The 23,500-nt window shown below is 38.5% G+C and overlaps 1 protein-coding gene across 2 annotated transcripts in view; it reads right to left on the bottom strand.

The window, feature by feature from the left end:
* The window catches only part of EDIL3 (EGF like repeats and discoidin domains 3), a 242,941-nt gene that overhangs the window by 11,300 nt on the left and 208,141 nt on the right, over positions 1 to 23,500 (bottom strand). For both annotated transcript variants that reach the window (XM_071455127.1, XM_071455128.1), the window contains one exon: positions 3,974 to 4,129. In XM_071455127.1, the coding sequence (XP_071311228.1) occupies positions 3,974 to 4,129 (156 nt within the window). The remainder of the gene's footprint in view (positions 1 to 3,973; positions 4,130 to 23,500) is intronic.

Genomic DNA, 23,500 nt, shown 5'->3' with positions numbered 1-23,500 from the left:
CAACTTTTTGTCTGCACTCACAGGAATTGAGCACAGATGTGAAATGAAATGACTGACCATTAAAATAGCAGAAGCCAGGCAGGAGCTGCAGGAGACACTGCTCTTGGAACAGCTTTTCCTTGTGAAATAGTGCAAAAAACTGAAGACCCCATTTCCTTCTCCTCTAAACCACTGTTTTGTTAAGGATTCACCAAATTTACAGGCTGCACACAATGTGCAGGAAATAATGTCTTATCTACTTAGAAAAATATATAAATAAAATACAATATGTTGCATACAACATAAATGCAAGAGACCAGCAATTTTCTCCTTTGTAAATGAACTTTAAAAAGTGATGAGGAGGGACAAGTGAACAGCCCCAGAAATTCAGTGAGATCTGCTGATCTGTTAGGACTCACCCTGTAAACAGATCAGCACTGGGATGCTGAGCACCAGATGGGTTCAAGTTCTCAGCTCTTGTCTAAATTATGAAGTTACAATTTCATTATAAAGTCACAATTTCGTTATAAAGTCACCACATTCACCCACAAATCATTATTACCAGCCTACCAATATCTCTGTAATTCTTTTGTCTGTGACTTTAAAAGATATTTTATTCCTTTCATCCTGTCTTCCTTTCCCTAAAATGTTTTGGAGCCACCTTTCCCCTAAATCTTTTTGATGGTTAAACAAAGCAGGATGAAGGCAGGGTGACTAAATCACCTGCAGGAGAAATAAAAAATCTATGTGCTCTGTCCTTCATAGAATAAATCAGGATGTTCAGTTAATAAACAGGACTAATGAGGGTAAAAAATGAGTATTTATGCTTGCTGCTGTTGATAGTTGTTGATATCTACCTTTTATCTTCCTTCTGTATCTCCTGAAAACAGATGTAACATTTCACAGAATTTTCACTTTGCTATGAAAACTCGTTTGTTTTTTTGGTTTTCTGGGATTTTTTTGTTGTTTGTTTGTTTTTTATTTGTTTGGGTTTTTTTTTTCCAGTTTCCTTGCATTTGGGAGAAAACCTCACCTTAAGATAAAGAAATTTTAGTGGATCCTGTTCAAAGGTGGTAATGTCAGACAGGACCAGCAGTGCTGCTCCTCTCCTGCTCCTCATGGATGAGGTACAGCACTGCTTTTTCTCCTTGTGGCTTTATTTTTATTTATATTTTTATTATTTATTATTTTTATTATTTTTATTATTTTATTATTTATTATTTTTATTTATATATATATTTATATTATATTTCTGTCCCAGTGCACACAGAGCAGGGTTTCTCTCCAAATCCCATGGGAGCACTGCATCCACCCAGCTGGAGTGGTGAGTGTCAGAAAGGGTTTACTGGGCGACTCTACATTCCTCTGGCTGAAGAAATTTATGCTTTTTCAGTCAGGAAATGGATGATGGAAAATGAGAAGAAACAGTTTGATGTACTCCAACCAAAAGAAAAAGGAAAAAATGGAGATAAAATCAGATTTTTGTGTCCTCTGAGGACAGGGTGGGTGTATGGCAGCAAGGGGGATAAGGCACCTTTCCACTTTAGAGGATATTTAAACACTGGAGCTGACTGTTTATAGAATTTTCATCACAATCTGTCTCTTGGAACACATTGAATAAAAATCTGAGTGAGGATGGTACAGCCCTGTCTGAGGTGAAGAACAGGTGAATGAATTAAGCCTTAGCTCTGAAATTTACCTGCCAGCACCTACTCCAAGGGGACAGGAAGGGGCTTGGGGGTTCTTGAATCCCATTTTCTGCTGAGGAGGAGAGGGCCACAGTGCCTTTGGAGGTGAAAAGGTGCATTCCTAAAAGCTGTCTTGAGACCCTTTCCAGCCCTACATCCTATAAAGTTTTTCCAAGTTCAGTGACTTCTGGAAAGTCAGACTCTGTTATCAAACTTTTAACTTTTCCAGATGCTTTTGAAATAGATAAATAACATCCCAAACCCAGATATTTCAGTTTGATGTTTGTGTGTATTAAAGGCTGAGGTCCAGACTCGAATCAAGTGAGCTTATTTATTTTGTACACATTTAGATTCAGAAATCCTAACTTCTAATTTCCAGTGAAGTGCATTTGATCTTGTCACGTTGATCTTTTAAATGGTCTTGACTCGTTAAAGAATCATAATAACATGCTTCTATTTTATTTTCAGGGATGTTAATTAATACAGGGTGTGATATGTTTAAACGAGACAACGATTAAGAGTTTCCCATTGCTCCTAATGGAATATGTGTGTAGCAATTAACAGTCCATCTGCTGAAGAAGGCAAAAGCAATTTAATTGCTTTGGCCAATGGTACAAACAAATGCAGACTGGAACAGTCCTTTAAGTCAGAGTGCATTTTCTTTTAGTTTTGCTGTGACTGTGTTATCACCAGGGGCTCCAACCCGTGTTCTCCTTTGTAATAAAATGAATGCAGGCACAAGTTTGGCTTGGAGAGAACATTTATTTCACTTTCCCCTCTCTTTTTAAATGCCAGGGATTTGAAATAGGATGTGTACAAAGTACTGAAGCCACCACCTGTCACTTAAGTTGAATATATTTGTGATATGCCTGCCTAAGGTGAGCTGTTTGCTTCCAATTTTTATCTGACAGCCAGTTATACCAAACACATCCATAATCAAAAAAAAAAAAAAAATTAAAAAAAAAAATCATTGGTGTAAGAATCTTCTGAGCCAGGTGGCTAAACTAACAGATTTGGTTTTCACTACCTAAAATCCTTTAGGGAAAAAAAGTCCCAGTTTGGGCTAGAGCCAGTGAGGGACATTTGGGTTTCAGGACTTCAAAGTCTGGATGGCAGGGCCTGACAATGCAGACACAGACACACAGCCATGCAAATACTCAATGCTGAAATTTAGGATATATATTACACATAAATACTCAATCCACTAATAACACATTCCCCTAATCAATGACCTTCAATCAATCAGTTAAAATCTGTGAAATGTGGCAGCTGCAGGTGTCTAACCCCTCATCATTAGGTCTCCCTGCGCTCACACAGCTCATTTCAATGCATATCAAAAGTTTTCTCACTGTTTGAAAGAAAAGTAATTTAATTGACTTACGTGAGGAATATATCAGTTTATTTCCCAAAGAATTTTTATTTATACTGAGAAATATAAGTGGGAGCCTGATCATTTATCACCCTGAATACACAGATTTGAGATGTTATCAGACACATCAGCCATCTGGTATTTCAATAAATCCATCTTTTGTTTCAATCAGACAGAACCCTACTATGACATTTAATAAATAATTCACATTTTGTCATCTTGGTTAACATTTCCCTAGGCGATGCATATGCTGTAATATTTTTCTTAACAGGTGATTATGAAATTCAGGTATTTGCAGCATAAAAGTGTTACACAGTTTAAAGGAAAGGTATAATGAATAACAAGAGAAAAGTTAAATGCTTCCAGGTAAATCAATCAGCAAACCTATACTTTCCCTATGCCTCTCAAACATTTGCAGAGGAAGTCGTGAAACTTTTTTTAATGTTTCTTATTTATTTTATAGCATAATAAAAATAATATTTTCAGTGAGTATTTGAAACCCTAGCCATTAATTTCCAGAAAAAAAACCCAAAAAACCCAAAAAACCCCCAAAAAACCCTGTCCAAAATGGCTGGGTAACAAGGATGTGCTTCACAGGAAATCACTGAAAGTAGTCCCTACTCACCAAAAAATGCACTGAAACACTTTTTTTTTTTTTGAAATATACAAATTACCTGCTATTTATACACCTTCTGCTCTAGGGTTAAATGAAGGAATAGCTGTGATTAATGGAGAACTGTAAAGTTTTATGTATTTAACCGCATTAAATCAGGTGCACGGCACTGGTAGGTGTGAATGTCATTGTGATTTGTGACTTTTATTCACCCTGACTCCCCCATGTGCCATCCCCTGGATATTGGAACCCAAGAAAATAATCCACAGGCCCTCATCGGTGGCGTCATCACAACCAAAACACTGATTTTTCTCTTTGCTTTACCTTGTCCTTCTTCTGCTTTTCATCCTGGTATATTTTCCAGTGCTCCCCATCATTGCTGTAAGCAAGCTTGTAGGACCCCACGAACTGCACGTGCCCAAAATCTTTTGCTCCTTGGGTGATTATCCCAGTGATCTTTGTAGGGATGAGCAGGTCAATCTGAAAAGAACAGTTAAAAATTTAAAAAAAAAAAAAAAAATCAGAAACGAACAACCAACCAACCAAAAAAACCCCAAAACCAAAAAAACCCCAAGCGCCCCCCCCCAAAAAAAACCCAAAACCCCCCCAAAAAACCCAAAACAAAACAAAAACCCAACAAGCACCCAAAAAACCCCCAAAAAGCAAAACAAATTTTAAAAGCCCATCAAGCCCCCCACCAAAAATAAATTAAAAAAAAAATCAAAAAAAAACAGAGGAGAATATAATTAGAACACTTTCTGTTTCCAGCGTGGTTTTGCAACACACCAAAGCAAAATGGTGCAGCTTTGGTCCTCCCACTGTGTGCTGACACCATGGATAATAATTTACTTCTCCAAGCTCTAATTTCCCTTTTTCCCCCCCTTTTTATTTATTTATTTTAAAATTTATTTTTTGGTACCACCTAACGGCACAACGTGGAATGATCTCACACCTTTCTCCATTGTGCTGTCATACATGGCACCCAAAAAAACCTGGTTAATTTACAGTGGGAATGATCTACAGCTAAAAAATATTCCCATGTGCTCCTAATACTCAGAGTACATGGCTGATTCCCCAAGTGCCTTTCCATTTCCTTCTCAGTTCTTGAGCCCATGCTTTAGTAAGGCTCTTAAGACATTTTAAGCTATCATGCTCCTTTTCCTCCTGAAATTCCTTCTCACTTTACTCCTTTCTTTCTTTTTCTACCTGAAAAGCTCAAAGTTTCTCATTTCTTGATTTTTTTTGATTTTTTTTTTTATTTTATAATCTCAGCACAATGCTTTTTAAAAATGCAAGGCAGGAGTCTTAAAGCCTAATAAAATCTGAGCTTTCAAGTGGTTTCCACATGAGTCAGCATGCCTGTGCTCAGTTCTTTGTGAACCAGAACCCAACACTGAATGTAACAGATTTGGGCCAGATGCCTTGGATTAAAATGATCAAGAAAGAGAATGCAGTAGCAAAAGTAAATTGACCTAATAATGTAATTTCAGAGGCAGAATGAAGGAGTTGAACTCCCTATCAAAACTGATATTTTCTTGAAATTTGAGAGTGTAACTGAGGTTTCGTTCTGTGTCCTCCAGCAATGTGGCGAGCCAGTAAAGAAGAAATAAAAGAAAAGGTGGATTTATTTCAAACAATAAATGGCTGTGAAGCAGCCGGCATTTTTAAAATTGTCCCTTAAATCAGGCAAGAGAGACTCAGAGTAAAAATATTACAGTGAAGTGAGAGGAGTGCTGAACTCCAGGAGCGGGTTGATGGACATGTTTTTACAGAAAAAAAAGAAGAAATTAGAAAGTGAAGAAATAAAGAATCTCTGGCTGATGAAATGCTGAAGATCCAGTGCTGGATCTTTAGGAAGCTGAGGACCCCCTGAGCAAACTCATGTTGGATGGAATGTGGGGCTGGGGAGAAGAACAGATGTGCTGTGGAGCATAAGAAATTAATAATGAGGAGAGAAACAGAAACAAACGAGCTTGAGAAGTCAGCTGGTCCTGGTCAGTGCCTTTGAAAGATGGAAATTGGGGTTTGGATTTGTGTCCCAGGCCAGGCTGGACAGGGATTGGAGCAGCCTGGGATGGTGAGAGGTGTCCCTGCCACGGCAGGGGTGGCACTGGATGGGATTTAAGGTCCCTCCCAACCCTTCAGACCATCCTGGGATTCTGTGAGAACAGAAGGAAGAAAACAACTGAAAAGTGTAAGAATAGAAGAGGCAAAATTCACTGTTTATTTTTAAGAATGGAATACTGTTTAGAGCAATCAAACAAAGGAAGCCTGGAGATCCCAACATTGGAGCAAAGAGTAGCAAACAACAATAGTAAATCCTTTTAAGGAAAGGAACGACTTAAAAAGTTCAATACTGAGACACCAAAACAGTGAGGGGAAATGTCAGGGTCTGCAGATGGCTCAAGAATTTTGGTTCTGCCGGGGTGAACTAATTTATTGCCATCATTTATTGCCAGTGGCACCCCAGGATGTTCCTGGGAGGCAAAACTGTGTTCTTTTTGTTCAATGGGGAGAGAGAGAGGGACTCAATCAGAGCAGGATCCTGCTTTGGAAGCTTTCATGGATGGCTTGAAGGGACTTTTCTGTTCTGTAAGGAGTGCAGGGGAGCTGGGTTCCACAGCCTAAGTGGGCCCCTGGGAAAATGAGCACTGCTAATTAGCACAAGTCTTTAATGAATTAATAAACACCAGGTCTCCAGACCTTGCTTCCAAATATTTTGGAGTCCAAATGAATAGTCTTAAAGAGACTGAACTGGTAAGGAATCACTAATTGGTCCCCACTTTCAGGCAGCTTTTGAACTAAACATTTCAGAGTCAACTTTAGATTCTCTTTATAAATAATTTTGACATTAGCATTTTACAAGTGCAACCTCTTTTTAGCAGAGAATGCTTCTTATACTAAAAATCAATGTCTCTCCTGTTAGCTTGAAAAAATGCATCCACAAAACCAGTTGTTTATTTTTAAAATGTTGAAAGTGAGCTGAGAGGATTTCACAAATATTTAACATGGCCATGACACCCAGAGTACTCCTCATTGAAATTCAGAACAGGGAGAAAAAAAAAATTCTCATTAAGATTCAGGGGATTCCAAAGGTAGAATCACAATAAATCTTTATTATCACATACATCCAGTGTTAATAAAAATGTCCTGGTAATGATTGTTTTGTGCTTATAGGACATATCCAGTGGCCTTGCACTCTTGTTCAGAAAATTATGTGGGAAGCTGGAAGGTAATTTGGCTTTGCTCAGTTTTTTTTTTTTTCAATAAGACTTATATAGAACTGTGTAGAATATGTGTGTGTGGGCTTTTTTTTTGAAAAAAAAAATGTGAAAAAAGAAATAATGAATAAATAGACTCTCCTTAGGTCTTGACAATACAGACAACACATATTGCTGGAGATGAAGGAGAATACAGGATATAGCACCAGCATTTCTGTCTCATATTTTAGCATCTAATTTACTTATTTATTCATAAGCAGATGAAAAGTCTTCAGGCAAAAAAGATCATTATTTAAATTAAAGAAATACAGCTTTTATTCTGTAGCCTCATTACCTTCTACCTTGCTTTTCATTCTTTGTATTGAAACTACTTTAGAGCAGAAAGTTGAGGAGAATTTACACCACCTTCTAGGTAAAACATCTGCACTAAAACAGCCTAAATGAAAGTCATAACTTCCCATCAGGACACAGAACACTTTCATTCAGTTAGTGCAGCTTGCAAGTAACAGGCAATCAAACAAATTACCAGGGAGAGAAGTTGAATTAAGACACAACCAGTGTGTACCCTTCAAAGCTGAATGTGATTAACAGGATTAGAATGTGACTCTGGCTTTTTCAGTGCAGCAGAGTTTAGAAGGAGGTAGAGGCAATTAGTCTGCAGCTGAGAGGATCATTAGCTGGTTACAAGGAGAACCATGGTCTACAGTTAATGTACATTTCTACAAGCAGCTGATCAAAAGACAGTTTAGCATCTTGTGTCTGAAAGAAGCCTCTTGGGCTGTAGCTATTCCCTTTTCCCACCTCGTTTCAGATGTTACAGACAAATTCAGGGTGGTTTGGAGGAGAATTAATTTAAGGAGAGCACAAAGATGAGCGCACCTGAGCGTGGAGCGTTTCTAAGGGAGCACTTGCACGGATGCGCAGCACCAGCTCGCGGTGTTGGTGTGCTCTTCATGGGATGATCACCAGAGATTCCTTGCAACCTCGGCCATTCTCTGGTTCTCCAACACATGGCAAAACCCAACCAGGCTGCCCAAAATCCCAGAAACTGGGAAATAGGCACATTTATTCAGCATTTACACTGACAGCCACCACAGCAGAGCAAGAGCAGACCTGCACCACTGACACCACAGAGCAGGGCGTCTGCACAGCTGTGGCTGCAGGGCCCCCACTTCCAGATACCCTGGGCCACCTTTTCCAGCACATCTTTTGGCTTAATTTAACCTGAAGGGAACCCGTGGTTTGTGAGGATAGCCCATCATGTGAAGCAGTGCATGAAAAGTGAAGGTGTCTTCAGAAATAACACACTCCTCATCAACCTGGCAGTGTTCAAAGGAGGGGAAAGAACCCCCAGGATGCAGGGAGTGCCAGGCTCTGTTTCACGGTGAAGATGATGGTGAAATGCCTCACTGTGACTTTCAGCTGTTCATCATTTCAGGAGTGTTTAAAATGTTCAGTTAAGTCCTGTCTTTACGCAGACATTGTGGTTCTGTTCCCAGCAGAGCCAATCCTATGTTCAGTTTTCTTGTAAATTTAGACATGCCATTTTTTCTCGCAGGTTTTATTTTATTTGCCTTTGTGATCCTGTACACTGTGCTTTATTATTTTTGTTGTTTCAGTTTTTCTGGGGTTTTTTTTGGGTATTTTTGTTGTGGGTTTTTGTTTTTGTTGTTGTTGTTGGGTTTTTTGTGGGTTTTTTGTTTTGTTTTGTTTTGGGGTTTTTTTGTTCATTTTTTTGTTGTTGGTGGTGGGTTTTTGTTTTGGTTTTTCTGTGTGTTTTTGTTTCTGTTTGTTTGTTTGTTTGGGTTTTTTTTTTGGGTTTTTTTGGGTTTTTTTTGTGTTTTAATCACTCATCAGATAACACTCATGAATGCTGGGCGACCTCAATCCACTTGGCAAATAGAAAATCACTGGGATCAGAAATAAAGAAACCTGGATCCAACGAATATGACAACTGGAGGGAGGCACTGCCAAGGTGGGGGCAGTTCTTACCCTTAAGAGAGACTGAAAAAAAAAGGCCACAATTGTCTCCAGCTGCTAATTCACCAAAGTTCAGACCAGGCTGTTAAATATCCTGGTATCACAGTGAGGCCTCAGGTTATTTTGGGATGCTTAAGATAATGGCTGCAACTCATGGTTGGACACCAAACCCGACCAATGTGCTTTCCAAGTAAATAAATGAAGAGTAAATAACAGTCTCAGGACAAGTTATTTACTCTTTATTTAAGACCTCATGACTCCCTTGATTTCTCCAGGGTGAGCTGGCACAGACAGAGCTGTTACCTGTACCTTAAGAAAAGGAGGGGCAGGATTGCAGTCCTGTCCCCAGCACAAAGGCAGAAACGCAGCTCTCCTCATTTTATTGCATCAGAGGAAGGTGCTCTGCACTCTCCTCCATGCCCAAAATCTGGATGTAAAGGAAAATTAGTGCCGGTACGCTATGCTTGCTGCAGATGTGCAACATCTGAATGTTTCTAAAAACATCTCACCAGCAGCTCTCTGTTTTGAAAACTGAAACTCAGCATTTCAGGATTTTTTTTTCCTAAAGCCTAAATATTAAACCCACAAAAAACCCAAACCTCAAACCAAGCCCAAATTATAATCCATCATGACCAATTGGATCTAAAAACTGTTATGGGGAAAAAAACCAACTGAGCAACTAGATGCTCTTTGTAGAGAAATCTAATTTTCATCACAGCATCTTCCATACCAGAGAAGTTTTATTGCGTAGTCTCTTAAATATGTATTATTAGGGTAAATAGCTAATACTGTAACGTGAAAAAAAATAAAATTATGACAGAAAATGAATTGCTCTAGAAGAAACCATAATAACTTAAGAGAAAGCAGCAGTTTTTAGCATTTTGATCAATATTCCACTATACAGGATTTTCATGCTTCCTAGGCAAAAAAAAAAAAAAAAAGAAATAAAATAAAAAGTTTTTCATTTAATTGGGTATGTATTAGCTATTCCAGCTGCCATATGTTTAAAATTAAACTTCTTCTCAAACCTAGCTGGAGATGGGTTGCTTTCAAATAAAATAAGACAGGAGAGTCACTCTTTTTCTCCTTTAAAAATGTGGATTTTTTTTCTTTGCTGTCTTCTTTTTCGCTTGAGCTTACACCTCCAACATGATTTTAACACTGTGTCGCTATATTTTTAATGCCTGTAGTCCTCTGGGCTAAGATAATAAATACTGGTCTTATTTTCTTATTGCTCTTAATTGCTTTTCCCTCTGAATGACTTTATGGCTGCAGTAACTGCAGTGAAGAAACAGGTCAGGAAGAATTCCATGTGCCATCAGCTGTCTCCAGTACAATTTAAAAGTGATAAATTGGAGGGTGAGGCCTGTTCTTTGTAATGTCCATGGGCCATCAAAAATACCTCCCAGGCCATTCTGTTGAAAATTTTGGAGTGAAACCCACAACCAGGCTGAAAACTTGCTTTATTTCCACCAGCAACTTCTTAAGTAGCCATTACTTCTTAAAAAATACAGATTGTGTGAATCCTTCCCAATTTACATACTTAATATTCCCTGTTATAGAGCTATTACTGGAAAAGGAGGAAAAAACCCAGCTAAATTACTGTAATATTTTTTCAGCATTTCAGTAAAAAATGAGATAAAACAGGTGTATTTGATCAACTATTTGGACATTTTCAGAGCAGTATCTATTTACTGCAGGCCAGCTTTTCATAACTACAATTTAATAGGCTGTGAATAATCTCATTTCACTGGTATTTCAAAAATTAGATATTAAAAAAAAAAAAAAGGAAGAAAAAAGGAAGAAAAAAAAGAAGAAGGAAATGTTGGGTCCTTTAAGGCAGATGATGTGCTGTGGTTGTGTCAGCACCTTGGTAAATCCTGTGCCCACAGCACACATGAGGTAATTCTGTTTTCCTCCTGATCCTGCAAACCAGAATGAATCTCACAGATCTGGATTAATCTCAGAACTTATCAGGGATCACTCGCAAGGGAAATGTCAGCACCAGGTATTTTAAGGTCTGAAGTAAAAGAAAATGCAGAGTTTTGAGACGATAACATCAGTGATGATTAAATCCATAACTTTTTCTCCTACCACTGGGTATTTCACATCTGTGCACGGGATATTCTCGCTGTAATCATGATTAGAGGATTTCTGAAGAGATGACACAGTTGGCTGAATTAGTTACCAACAGCCAAGAAAGCACTAATAAAACGTCTGTCTCTCTGCTGTGGGACACTCAGAGCCCATCAGCCCTTGAGGATGCCAGGATATTTAAAAATAGCCCATTAAATTACCAGTGATTAAGCGGGCTTAGACATCTGGCGGAGCTTGGAGAAGCCTTTGAGCTGCTTTAGTGCACTCCAAGAGCTGATAAAATCTGGGGCACTGTCCTTTGTGAGGTCAATCACTTGGAATTCTTGTGGGAAAGCCAAGGGCAGAACAAAAATTAGCCATTAAAATGAAGCAGGGAGAATAAAAATATGAATATGGTCACGACACAGCACACTGACTCTGTGTTGTGCTGCTTTTCTGTGAAGCTCCTCAGCTGAGCACTGCTGCTAGCAGTCTCAGCACCTATTTATGGACAGAAATAGACAAGGGAATGAGAAAAGAAATTTAATTTACGTTCAGTTCTTTTTACAATAGCCAGGAAGGCAAAAATTGCAAAAAAAATTGCATAATCCTGTATGATAATGTGAAGTAGCTTTATTTCTGGAAGAGGTAATCTGGAGTTCTTGCTGAACTTACAATAATGATTGTGAGAACTTTTGATCAAATTTGTTGGGGGTGAAAATATAGCACAGAGAAGAACAATTACACACTTGAAAAAAATTAAAATACTGACTATTTGCATTTCTGCTTGTGTTACTTTTAACTTTAAAATTATGTTGAGATGATAGGGTTGTTCCAGATATAGAGAAGAGTAAGACAGAGTGTTGATACAGAGAAGAGTAAGTATGATTGTTGCCTCTTTTTATTTCATTAAAATATATCTCAAGTTGATCAGGAAATGCATCAGTAAGAATCCCTGCATGCCAGTGTTCCGTCCCAGTGGAGATTCCTCAGTTTTCTGTTAAAGAGCATTGCTGGGAATCTCAGGTGCTGGAGTGAGTTAAACAGCAGCAAAATACAGAGAAGAAAATTTGAAATATAAGCAGAGGAAGAAGGAAATTCGTGTATTTAACCATGAATTTCAGAATGGCACTTGATAGAAATGTGAGCTCTAGGGAAGCTTACATCTCATAGCAACATTTGCAAAGGCAGCCAGGAGAATTATGTTTTTCTTGGGTTTTTGGAACATTATGGGTTTTAAATGGAAACCAAAGGCTGGCGTTGCAATGCCTGGGAAGACAAAAACTCTTCCCTGCAAATGAAATATCACAACTTCTGCTTGGCTTTCAGCAGAGAGGATGAGACAACAGCTCTTGCGGCAGGGCTGATAAATACCTTTTTACAAAGTGTTGGGATCATAATCTACACACAAGCAGCTCATTTTGTTTTTAAAATGAAAATTAATGGCGGTAATATGGAAGTCCATTATTTACCTGGTTGCTTCCCCCCGCCCCCCCCTCGGGTAATTAATAATGTTGCAAATATTTTCTGGAGCACATAAAAATGTCTCAATAATGTATGAGTATCGGGGCTACAGATCGATGAGCAGAGTGAAGATAAGCTTGCACACCAGATACTGCAAAGTGACTAATAATTAATATAACTACTGAACTGTTGAAACACTAACGAAAACCTGCCTGTAAGCAAAGCTAAGTCTGCCTAGAAGATAAGTGGGGTTAAGGCTGGAAGTTTCTCCTTGTGTTTAAAAGCTCTGGCTGCATAATTCTTATTTTTGTAGGAAACGTAGCCAAGACAGCATCACTCAGCCATTGTTTCTAAGAATGACTTTGCCCATCTGTCAGCAGGGATTATTATGCATAACCTTTTCCATACAGCAGTGCTGCTGTAGCTATACACTAAAAATGACAAAAAATGACAAAATTGTGGTATTAGATTTTGAAAACAACAGCAGCAAGCTGGGTTGTTTTTGTTTTGGTTTGGTTTTGTTGGTTTTTTTTGGTTGGTTGGGTTTTTTTGGGTTTTATTTGTCATTTTTTAAAATTTTTTGTGTATGTGTGTGTGCTGTCCTCTGAAATGTTAAGGCAAGCTTTTATTCCCCCCTATGATACACTGTTACGCCCAGCACAAAAATATAAAATGGGTGCACTATATTGTAGAAGACAGCTTTGGGTGTTTTAGCCAGAGAAGTATTTTTCCAGGTTTACAGAAGAAATCAGATTTCTCTTCCCTTTTAGGCTGAATGCCTTGTCACTTCAAGGCAATAATCTCATAATATACTTTCCTGAATGCAATTAGAAGGTCTATTAATCTTCATTCTGCAGGACACAGGAAAGATTATCTGCTATTAGTCAAAAGGACACCCTGGAGCCCCTGTTGCAGAGCTTGGTAAATAGACCTCTGGTCAAAACAAGCCTGGGCTCTCTCCTGGCAGGACAGACCCAACCCTGGGACTGAGCTTTGATCTGGCACGGGTTTATTTCCTCGGCTTTGCAAAGCCCCCGCGACGCCACGGCTGATTTTGGGGATTAATGCTCTGCTGAAAGCCTTGGCCAGGAAGAAGGGAGTGTTTAACCACGAGTTTCAGAATGGCACTTGGTAGAAATGTGGGGTCTGGGGGAGTTAATGTGTCACAGCAACACTTGCAGAGGCAGCCATGAGAAACATGTGGGTCTTTGCTTGTGTTTTTCTTGGGGTTTTGGCGCATTGTGGGTTTTAGGTGGAAATCAAAGGCTGGTGATGCAACACCTGGGAAGAGAAAAACTCTTCTGCTTTCCCAGCCTGGCAGTCGAAGAAGGAGTCAGAACTCTTCTATTCTTGTTCTCAGGGTTGTTTATTGTTTCTTATCTATAACATTCTTTCTCCGACCCGCTGAGGTCTCTTCAGCAGGTCGGGCTGAGGCACACTGCCCGTCCTTGGATGGTGTTATCTTTTTATACTAAAAACCACGTGTTTATTATTTACCATAACTTCCCAATACCCATCACCTCTGTTAGACAGTGAGCTTCTACTCTAAACCAATCTAAAAATGCCAACATCGCAGCAGAAGATGGAGGCCAAGAAGAAGGAGGAGAAAGGCTGGACACACCCAGATTCCCCCATCTTGCCTCCCAAACCCCCATTCTAAAAACCCCCAAAAATCTATTTTTCACCCCGTGATAAATTCACTATCATTTTACTTAAACTCTTTTGACTTGTAATTCTTCATATAAAGCTTGGTAATTGTTTTCCCATGGGTCAAGATCAAAGGCACAGGGGTCTTGGGCTCTGTGCCAAGGTCTCTGAGCCCCCTGGGCAAGGGCTGGAGCCCTCCAGGGCAGGCAGAGGAATTTCCTGGGTTCTGACACTTCCCTACAAGTGAAATATCACAACTGCTTGGCTTTCAGCAGAGAGGATGAGACAACAGCTTTTATGGCAAGACTGATAAATAATTTTGCAAAAAGTGTTGGGATCATAAACGGGCTCATCTAACACACAAGCAGCTCATTTTGTTTATAAAATTAAAATTAATGGTGGTAATATGGAAGTTCATTATTTACCTGGTTGTTGTTTTTGTTTGTTTAGGCCTTCAGCTAGGTGGGAAAATATTTTCATGTTCCCCAATGTTAAAAAAAGAAATAAACAAATCTCTATCTCCTGTCAGAAGTGAAAAAAACCCTCAAAAATGCAACAAACCAACCAAACCCGCTAGGTCCTCCCAAAACTAGCAAACAAACAAATGCCCCCAGACATAAAAAAAACCCCATAAATATTCTGAGATAAAAAGTGAAGTATTTTGCTTTTGAAGGAGCTGATCTATATCTTGTCCATTAGGTCTGCTGGGTTCAGGTTCACTTTTAGTTCCCAGGGGTTAAAAAGTTGGGCCATGAGAATGGACTTCCAAATTCCAGAGAAAAGTAACAGCTGAGTAACTTGTACCATTTTTAACATATATGTATTCTATCCTTAAGCCTACATAATGGAGGTTCCATAAAAAATGATTGCCTGGGATGAATCGTAAAAATTTTCAACAAGAAACTTGGATTAAATCAACTCTCAAACAGTTTAAAACCAAATTTTAAACCAGAACCCACAGACACAGCAGCAGCCAATTCAAAATGCCTTACATTAAATTAAATATTAACTAAAGCCTGTCTGCAACCAGACCTTTTGTATACAGAAGTGTTAAAAAAATTGATTTTTTTAACACTTTTAAAATTTGATTTTTTCTCTGCAATGTGAATGTCACTTTTCATATAATTAAAAGGTTGATCCTTTTAATGGTGGAGTGAAATTTCTATAGAAGAGATTTCAAAATTATATATTAAGTTCTTTCATTTTCAGAAGAACAGGCCTGAAAGTTGAAATATGAATGCCAAAAGTAAAAATATGACTGTCAAAATATTTTAAATTTAGCAGCAAATTTGAAAATGCTGGATTTTCACCTAGAATGTTGTCCATGACTTTTCATATAAATAAGAAAGCACCTCAATTGTAACAAGATTTTTTAAAAATAAAAATGACAGCTATTCCATCCTTTGTACTGTTAAATAATTTATCAAAAGAGCTCTGATTTTTTACTGCATAAGCAACAGGGCAAATCAATGCAGACAAACTATTTACTAGACTTATTTATACTCTTCTAAGTTTGAAAGAGAAATTTACACAGAAAACTGGAGGTGGCCATGGAGTGTGGTGGTTGAAGTTTTGTCTATTTTGGAATTAATGCCTCTGCCTATGCCTCAGTAGAGACATCTTCCTTATGGAAATGACAAAATTTCTGTGAATGACCCCTAAAACTCCTATCAGCGCTCAACACTAACTTTTTAAAAAATATTTTTTTCATTTTTTTACAATTTATTCACTGTTTGCACGCTAACCCAGGTGGAAGCATGAAAGGAATGCAGAGACATAAATAAGATAAATACACCCATCTCAGCCTTCCATTCAACATAGAGCAGAGTCTTTAAATTTTTCTTATAAAGTTGAAAGTTAGGATCTGGCTGACCGAGGCTGAAGAAAAATACCTAAAGTGATGGTTCCCCCAAAAAGAGTACTGGATTAATGACTTCCTGGGTTATAGGGAAAAAAAAGATGAAAAGAAAAAGAAAAAGAAAGGAAAGGAGATTTCAAGGAAATTTCAAGGAAAGGAAATTTCAAGGAAAGGAAAGGAAATTTCAAGGAAATTTCAAGGAAAGGAAAGGAAAGGAAATTTCAAGGAAAGGAAAGGAAATTTCAAGGAAAGGAAATTTCAAGGAAAGGAAAGGAAAAGAAAGGAAAGGAAAGGAAATTTCAAGGAAAGGAAAGGAAAGGAAATTTCAAGGAAAGGAAAGGAAATTTCAAGGAAAGGAAATTTCAAGGAAAGGAAAGGAAATTTCAAGGAAATTTCAAGGAAAGGAAAGGAAAGGAAAGGAAAGGAAAGGAAAGGAAAGGAAAGGAAAGGAAAGGAAAGGAAAGGAAAGGAAAGGAAAGGAAAGGAAAGGAAAGGAAAGGAGAAAAAAGAAAAAAGGAGGTTGTGTTTTTCTCAACTCAAACACAACCATGAGTAGGTTCCTGCACATAAAACCTCCATAAGCCTTCCTGGAACACACAGAATGCACTCAATGAGTCTTAAAGGCCTAATCTTTGAGTGGAGATTTAAAATCCTGTTGTGAATAGGTTAAAAGTATTAAATAATACCACTATTTCTAGTATAAATAACTATACATAGGTTCCCAACATCTTGCTCGCTGCTTTCTTCAATTGACTTAATAAAGATTTAGATAGAAACAAATTATAGGCCATTTTCTTGCTGAGCAGGTTAGTGAAAATGTTTCTTATTTAAAGATATATTCCAAACTTCACTAGCAGTACTTAGGCCAAAATTAACTGCAACCAATATTTTTGAAAAAGATGAAAATATGAAGATTTTCTTGAATCAAAGATAAAGTAAAAGAGAAATGCACAGCTGTGGCTGGAAAAGTGTAAAAAGTGTAAAACTGTTTCTTACAGTCAGCAGGGCTGGATCCCAAAGAAAGTAATATCTGAAAGAAAAATATTTGCAAATTCTATATTTGCATAGACCCACACAACCCCTGCTGACATCTGGTCCAGCTAACAAAGAAGAGCACAGAGAGGGAACTCTGCTTTGCCATGAAACAGCACAGAGACAGGAGGTGATAAATTATTAACAAAGTCTAAATCTTAAAAGTTTTGAACGCCAGCACATGGAGAAGTCTGTGAAATCACAGCATAAGAAACCTGAAAAGAACATATTTTCAGCTCTGGGCAATGTGTTTTCCTTGTAGATCCATCAGATATTTCTTGCCTATTTTTTTGTTTTGCTTTGTTTTTCCCTTGTGCTCCTTTCACAAAGATTAATCTCTTAAAGAGCTCCTGCAGCCCTTGCTCTGTCAGGTGGGTATAAGTCTGGTTTACCAAAACCCAGTGTTTACCATCAGAGTGTCTGCACTGCTTTGGAAAGCAAATTTCACAGTGAAACACAATTTTGAAACCCAGAATTTTTCAGTCAACTTTGAACACGTGGGAAGTGACACATCCACTGCCTTACTACAAGGGTTAAAAAAATTGCTTTAGGTGTACAAATCAGAGAAATAAACTTGACTATCTACCAATTGCATGCTGCAGCAGAAATTCTATATAAAACCATGTGTCAATGAAAATTAACTTCCACCAGAAAGCAAGAAACTACATTGTCAGGAAGACAGAAATAAAATATCTTTGGCTTCTTTTTGCAGATGCATTTTCCATCAAGAATTCAAATAAAAAGTTATATTTTCTCCACTGCCTGTAAGTAGGTGTTTCTCACTCATGCATTGCAGTTCCATGGAGTGAACTGTTCCCTGAGGATTTGCTCTGTAGGCAGCTGAAAATAGACCCCTATTACTATAACACAAATCAGCAGTAATTTGTGTCTTGCAGCAGATTATTGTGCTTATGTCAGGTGACTCAGAGAAAGTCATATTTTTAAAATTTGCTGCGGTATCTGATGGCGAAAATGTTTGCTTTTCTCACAAAAAACTGCATTAAAAAAAAAAAAAGCATGGGGGCTAATAGAAAATTTATATATTTTGAGCAGCATCATCTTTAATATTTTTCCTCACTGACTGATTCCCAACAAGTCTTTGCAGAAATGCCTTGCCACCAGCCTTGCCTTTAACCACCTGCCCAGGGTACACCTAGGGGGAACAAAACTGCTGTGTTTTCCCCAGATGTCACCTTAAACTAACCAGACTTCAAGGCTTTGTGGAAGTGAGGGAGAATATTCTGCTCAGAGCCAGCCCTGCACTGCATTTCATCTGGGATGAAAGTGCCTTCATTTTAGCCAAAAACGCACACAAAAAGGGCTCATTAACCTCCTGAACAAGTACCAGGGTAGTTATTCCCACAACCTCCAGAAAAAAAAAAAAAAAAAACAAAAAAACCCAATAAAACCAGAAACCAAACTTGGCTTTAGGCATATGGGTATCAGAGATCCTGAGTTCACAAGGAGTTACAAACTCAGTGAACTTGACCTTTTTATATCACAGGTCTCACCCCAAGGCACAGATCATCCCCCAGGACTTCTGGGTGAGATATTCCAGTTTTTTTATTCCATTTCTCAAAGCTGCAAAGACACTCATGAGGCAGAGGAAGCTTTTCCTGCAGATATTTTTGATTTTTATGGCAGGGGAGGTTTATATTGGGTATGCTGACAAATTTCTTCACTGAAAGGGCTGCCCTGGTGGGTCCCCCAACCCTGGAGAGATTTAAAAGCCATTTGGATGTGACTCCTGGGGACATGGGCCAGTGGTGGCCTTGGCAGTGCTGGGGGAACAGTTGGACTCAGTGATCCGAGAGCTCTTTTCCAACCTAAGTGATTCCCTGATTCTTTAAACACTTGATTTAGAAATACCTTGTGCCTCTCCATGGAATATGGTCTGTATTATGAAGAGCAACAGGGCAGACTGGGAAAAAAAATTCTACTATCAAAAGCATTGATTTTCTTAGTAGAAAGCAGGTAGCTTGCTCACAGCAGTGGGTGTACTTGTGGCACTTTGGCTTAAGTAAAAATATCCTAAATTCACAACAAACACAAGCATGGCAATATTTTACCTGTATTTCCAGAACTACAAATGCAATCAGGCTGTATGGATGCTGATATTACGTTTTACATTGAGTAGTTTATTGTAGAGGTTGAGATGATGATCACATGATGGCTGCAAATTTTGAACTTTGATTTGAAAGAGATACTTGAAGGGCAGGAAAGGGGCTTTTTGGAAGGATCAGCAGTGCCAGGGGGGAATGATTTTCCACTGTCAGAGGGCTGGACGGGATTTAGGGAATTAGGAATTGTTCCCTGGCAGGGTGGGCAGGCCCTGGCACAGGGTGCCCAGAGCAGCTGGGGCTGCCCCTGCATCCCTGGCTGGACACTGGGACACTGCGAGGTGTCCCTGACATGGTGGCACTGGGTGGGATTTAGGGTCCCATCCAATCTAAACCATTATATGATTCCATGATTCCACGTCCTGCTGGTGCACAAGAGCATAAATATCAGAGGCTAAAACAGAGACCAGCATTCAGGCTTTTAAATTTATCTCTCCTGCATTCCTTAGTTCCATTTTTTAATTTCACATTCAACTGCCAAAAAGGACCTTCAAGAAAAAGGAGATGCATTTTGCTTGCCTGAGCAACACGAGTTTGAAATGGGCAATGTTTTTTTAGGAATGAAACAACAACGACCACAACAGAACAAAACAAAACAAAACAAAACAAAACAACAAAAAAAAACCCCAACAAACCACGTAATCCCTTCCGTTTTCCTGGGACACCTCACAGAAAGCCCCCACTGGCTGGGGTGGCAGTGGAATTATCTGAAAGCAGAAGCCTGGATATATTTTGATTGCCTGGGAGCCAACTGGAGTCTCAACACCTGCAGGGTCCTGAAAGAGCTTTTATTTCAGAGAGCTGTGAGCTGGCTCCAGCTCTGGACAGCTCTGGGTGGGAGGGGAACCCTGTGGAGATTCCATAAGTGGCTTCAGGGTGAAGAAACATCAGAGGTTTGCATGGTACCAAGGAGCAGAATGCACCCCTGGTGCCACACCAATTACTCATGCAGGGTGGATGGAAAACCCAGGCAGAATTTGTTGCACAAAGTTTTGGAAGAGAAATGCAGATTTGAATGAGGGAACTCTTTCAGTACATTTGGAGATTTGGAGGGGCCTCAATTGTGTTCTGGAAGTCCTTTGTGGTCAAAAAAAATGTTATTTTGTTATAGGAATAGTCATGTTTATTTCTAATCTGTATCATCTATCTCTGTCTCTGTTTCTATCTCTACTTTTACAGCTATGTCTGTCTCTATTTCTATCATCATCTCTATTGTTATCTTTTTCTCTCTCTCTCTCTCTATCATTTATTGTTGGAATCTGAAATACCAGGAATTCTCAAAACTTTGGGCCTGTAAGCTAAAGCTTAGATTTAAACCCAGGATTTGATCTAGGACATTGGAAAAGGCTCCCAAACTGAGGTGCTAGAAGTGAGAACGTGGATTTACAGCTTATAGCAGAGACACATTAAGAAGAAGAAAGTTTAGAGTTTTAGAGTTTAAGATCTAGAAAAAATAAAAGTAGTTACAAAGGTAAACAAGAACTTTAGGATACAGACCTGTAAGTTTATGTCATAACATGACTGGCTAAAAAAGCTTACACTGTAGCATGGGTCCATAAAACAAAATATTTGAGGATTAGGTCAAAAACATAAATATCCTTATTGAAAGTGTTTTATTGGTCAATAAATACTTAAAAAATCTTGTAACTAAAGGTCTTGTGACTTTCTGAGCTATGCAGTGAAGAGGTGAACTGAACTCACCCTTCCTGACTATACAGAAGATAAGAAAAATAAACCACATAATCTAAAAGACTCAGAGATCCCATCTCTAACCCATTCTAAATTTCTTCAAAAATCCCCATAATTTATATCTATATTATCTATTTCTATATCATCTGAAGATTTGCACACACACAGAGGAATATGTACTTACACATATTCAAACAAACATACTTAAAACACAGGTAATTTTTTCCTAATGGTTGTCCTGATCTGTCAAGTCACTGTTGAGTTTACATGTGCATTCTTCCCCAAATATTTCCTAATTTTATTTTCCTTTAAAATTCTGAGTTCTTTGCATACTGATACCAGCCCTTACCACAGCACTCTGTTCCCCCATGCCAGGAAGAAATATATAGGGATTTGTATGCTCTCTAGAGAGGTGTAAATTTATTTTCAATAAATTCAGCTGCAATTAGGGGGAATTAGAAGCAAATTTCAAAAAGAAAAACATTGCTGCACACAAGCAGGAAAAGTGAATTTCTTGGAGAAGAGGAAATCAAAGACCAGGAGATGCAATGCAGGTGATATAAGTAAAAAATGAAAATAAAAGTATGGGGGATGCTGTGGCTGTTGTATCTGAGGCATCTATAAGAAAGAGCTCACACCCACAGCTTGAGAACTTTTATTTTAGCGCCAAGGACATATTCAGTGATATCAATTCCCTAATGATTTTCAAAAAAACCCCGTGTGAAACATTAAAACTTTTATTGACATAATTTTTATTTAATCTGAGGTTGATGTTTCCTTCTGTAGGCCTTCACTACCCCACTGGCAACCAGAAATATTTCAGTGTTTCCTGAGAGTAGGGGAAATTAAGGATGTGATCTTCCTGTTGATGGCAGCAAACCTGTCAGCTGGCCCCATATGGAATATCCATTTTCTCTGCAAACCTTGTCTCTCCTCACTGATGCATGCAAGTGATATGTTATTTGTTATACACATCAATGCTCCCTCAAATATTTTTTTAGAATATTGTAGGAATAGCCCACAATAATCTAAAAAACTTTACCATTGCTTCCTGCACCATTTTTACATGCACTTACCCTTACTAACCAGTATGCCGGCTTTTCTGAAAAATCAACAAAAATATTTTGGGTCAAAACAAGACAAATGAAGTTTTACTGGGCACTGAAAAAGCCTTTAAGCTGTTCTTTGCTACAAGTTCTTTGCTACACTTAAGTCACGTGTGTCTTAAATTTGCCACTGCGACAGAAAGGAGGGCTCTGCATATGGAACAGTGTGTTTTATTTGTTTATGGTGTCTCAGGCTGCATATCAGAGGAAGTCAGGCTTATTTCTGCACAGCAGATGAAATGTAATGATCCCGGAGAAATATGGGACTAACCTTTCTGAGGAGAAAGCACTGAATTAAAATAAATGAGATGGGACTTGCCAGTATTTTTTATGTACCACTTAATGTAGAGCTCTGCAATGTATATTTTTATCTGCACAAACTCCTTCAGGAGCCAAGCCTTTTCTAAACAGAGTATCAAATCGATATGAAGCAATGCCACATATGGTTTTTTTCCCTTCCTAAATGCTGATAATTTTATCTGCACTAAATTGTACCACTCTTGTTTCAAGGGTATCTCTGCATGCAAATAATTCATAGCTATGTATGTACACAGCTGATGTGTTGCCGGACCATCCCGAGAAATTGCAATTTAATCCATGGCTAAATAGAAATAGCAACACTAAAAAAACCCAAAAACTATAGGTAGGTCACCCATGTTTCAGGTTGACTCTTTCCCACAAACTGATGCAAGGAACCGTGAGACACAGAAGTTCTTCTGCCTTTGATCTTAAATTAGTGTGGCTTTGGTGGGCTCCAGAGGGGAAAGTGTTGTGTCTTGCTCTCTCAGTTCCCACGAGCACACAGATTAGCCTTGCCTGTCTCTCGTTCCACTGCCTGGAACGATGCTGGGAGCTGTTGCAGCAGCTACACCACCAGTGGCAGGCAAAAAATATGAAGGCTAAGCTTCTCACAGCTGCTCAGTTAGGAGTATTCTCATCAGACTATTTGTTTCATAATTTGTTTCCAAAACTGATTTACTACTGGAAGGTAGCCGTGCAGTCACCTAGACTTCTTCATCCATCTTGTAATCTGCTTACTTATCTTAAAAATTAAACTCTGTGATTTTTTTTTTTTACTCCACTGAAGCATAAAACCAGCTCACTACTTCCTAAATGAAAGTATTTAAAAAGTGCTGTTCATTATTTTTGGCTTACTGCTTAAAATGTAACTCATAGCATGTTCACCACCATAAACCATCCCACAGACAGCTGATTACTTCAAGCACCCACCTGAATTTAAATACAGGTTAGGAATGTGTTGACACAGCCAGGGATTAAATACATAAAACTGCATTTGGTCATTACAGTAACAAATACAAAAGAGAGAGCAGTTATCATGCAACACTCTGTAATTGGTTTCCCTGACATTAAATTTGAGTTAATGCTCAAGCTTCTCTAGCCTCATAATTTGGTTCTTTCTTGACATATAAATTCTAAATGCATATGGATGCAGAATATTAGAGTTTTGACAAGTCCTGCACCTCCAAATCTGGTGAAACCATGGGAGGCAGGAGGAGAGGTGGCAAAGATGTGTAAATGCAAACCTCTGCTTGTTTTCAGGGGATGAAACATCCACAAGAAAATTAAATCAGGATGTTGACAACACAACTCAGGCTGCTGCTGTTTTAAGACAGCACAGTTATCTTTATTTGAATTAT

The sequence above is a fragment of the Agelaius tricolor genome, unplaced genomic scaffold (assembly GCF_023055355.1).
Source record: "Agelaius tricolor isolate 1412-34295 unplaced genomic scaffold, bAgeTri1.0.p SCAF_44, whole genome shotgun sequence".
Classification (NCBI taxonomy): Eukaryota; Metazoa; Chordata; class Aves; order Passeriformes; family Icteridae; genus Agelaius; species Agelaius tricolor.
This window is presented reverse-complemented; position numbering and strand designations above follow the sequence as displayed.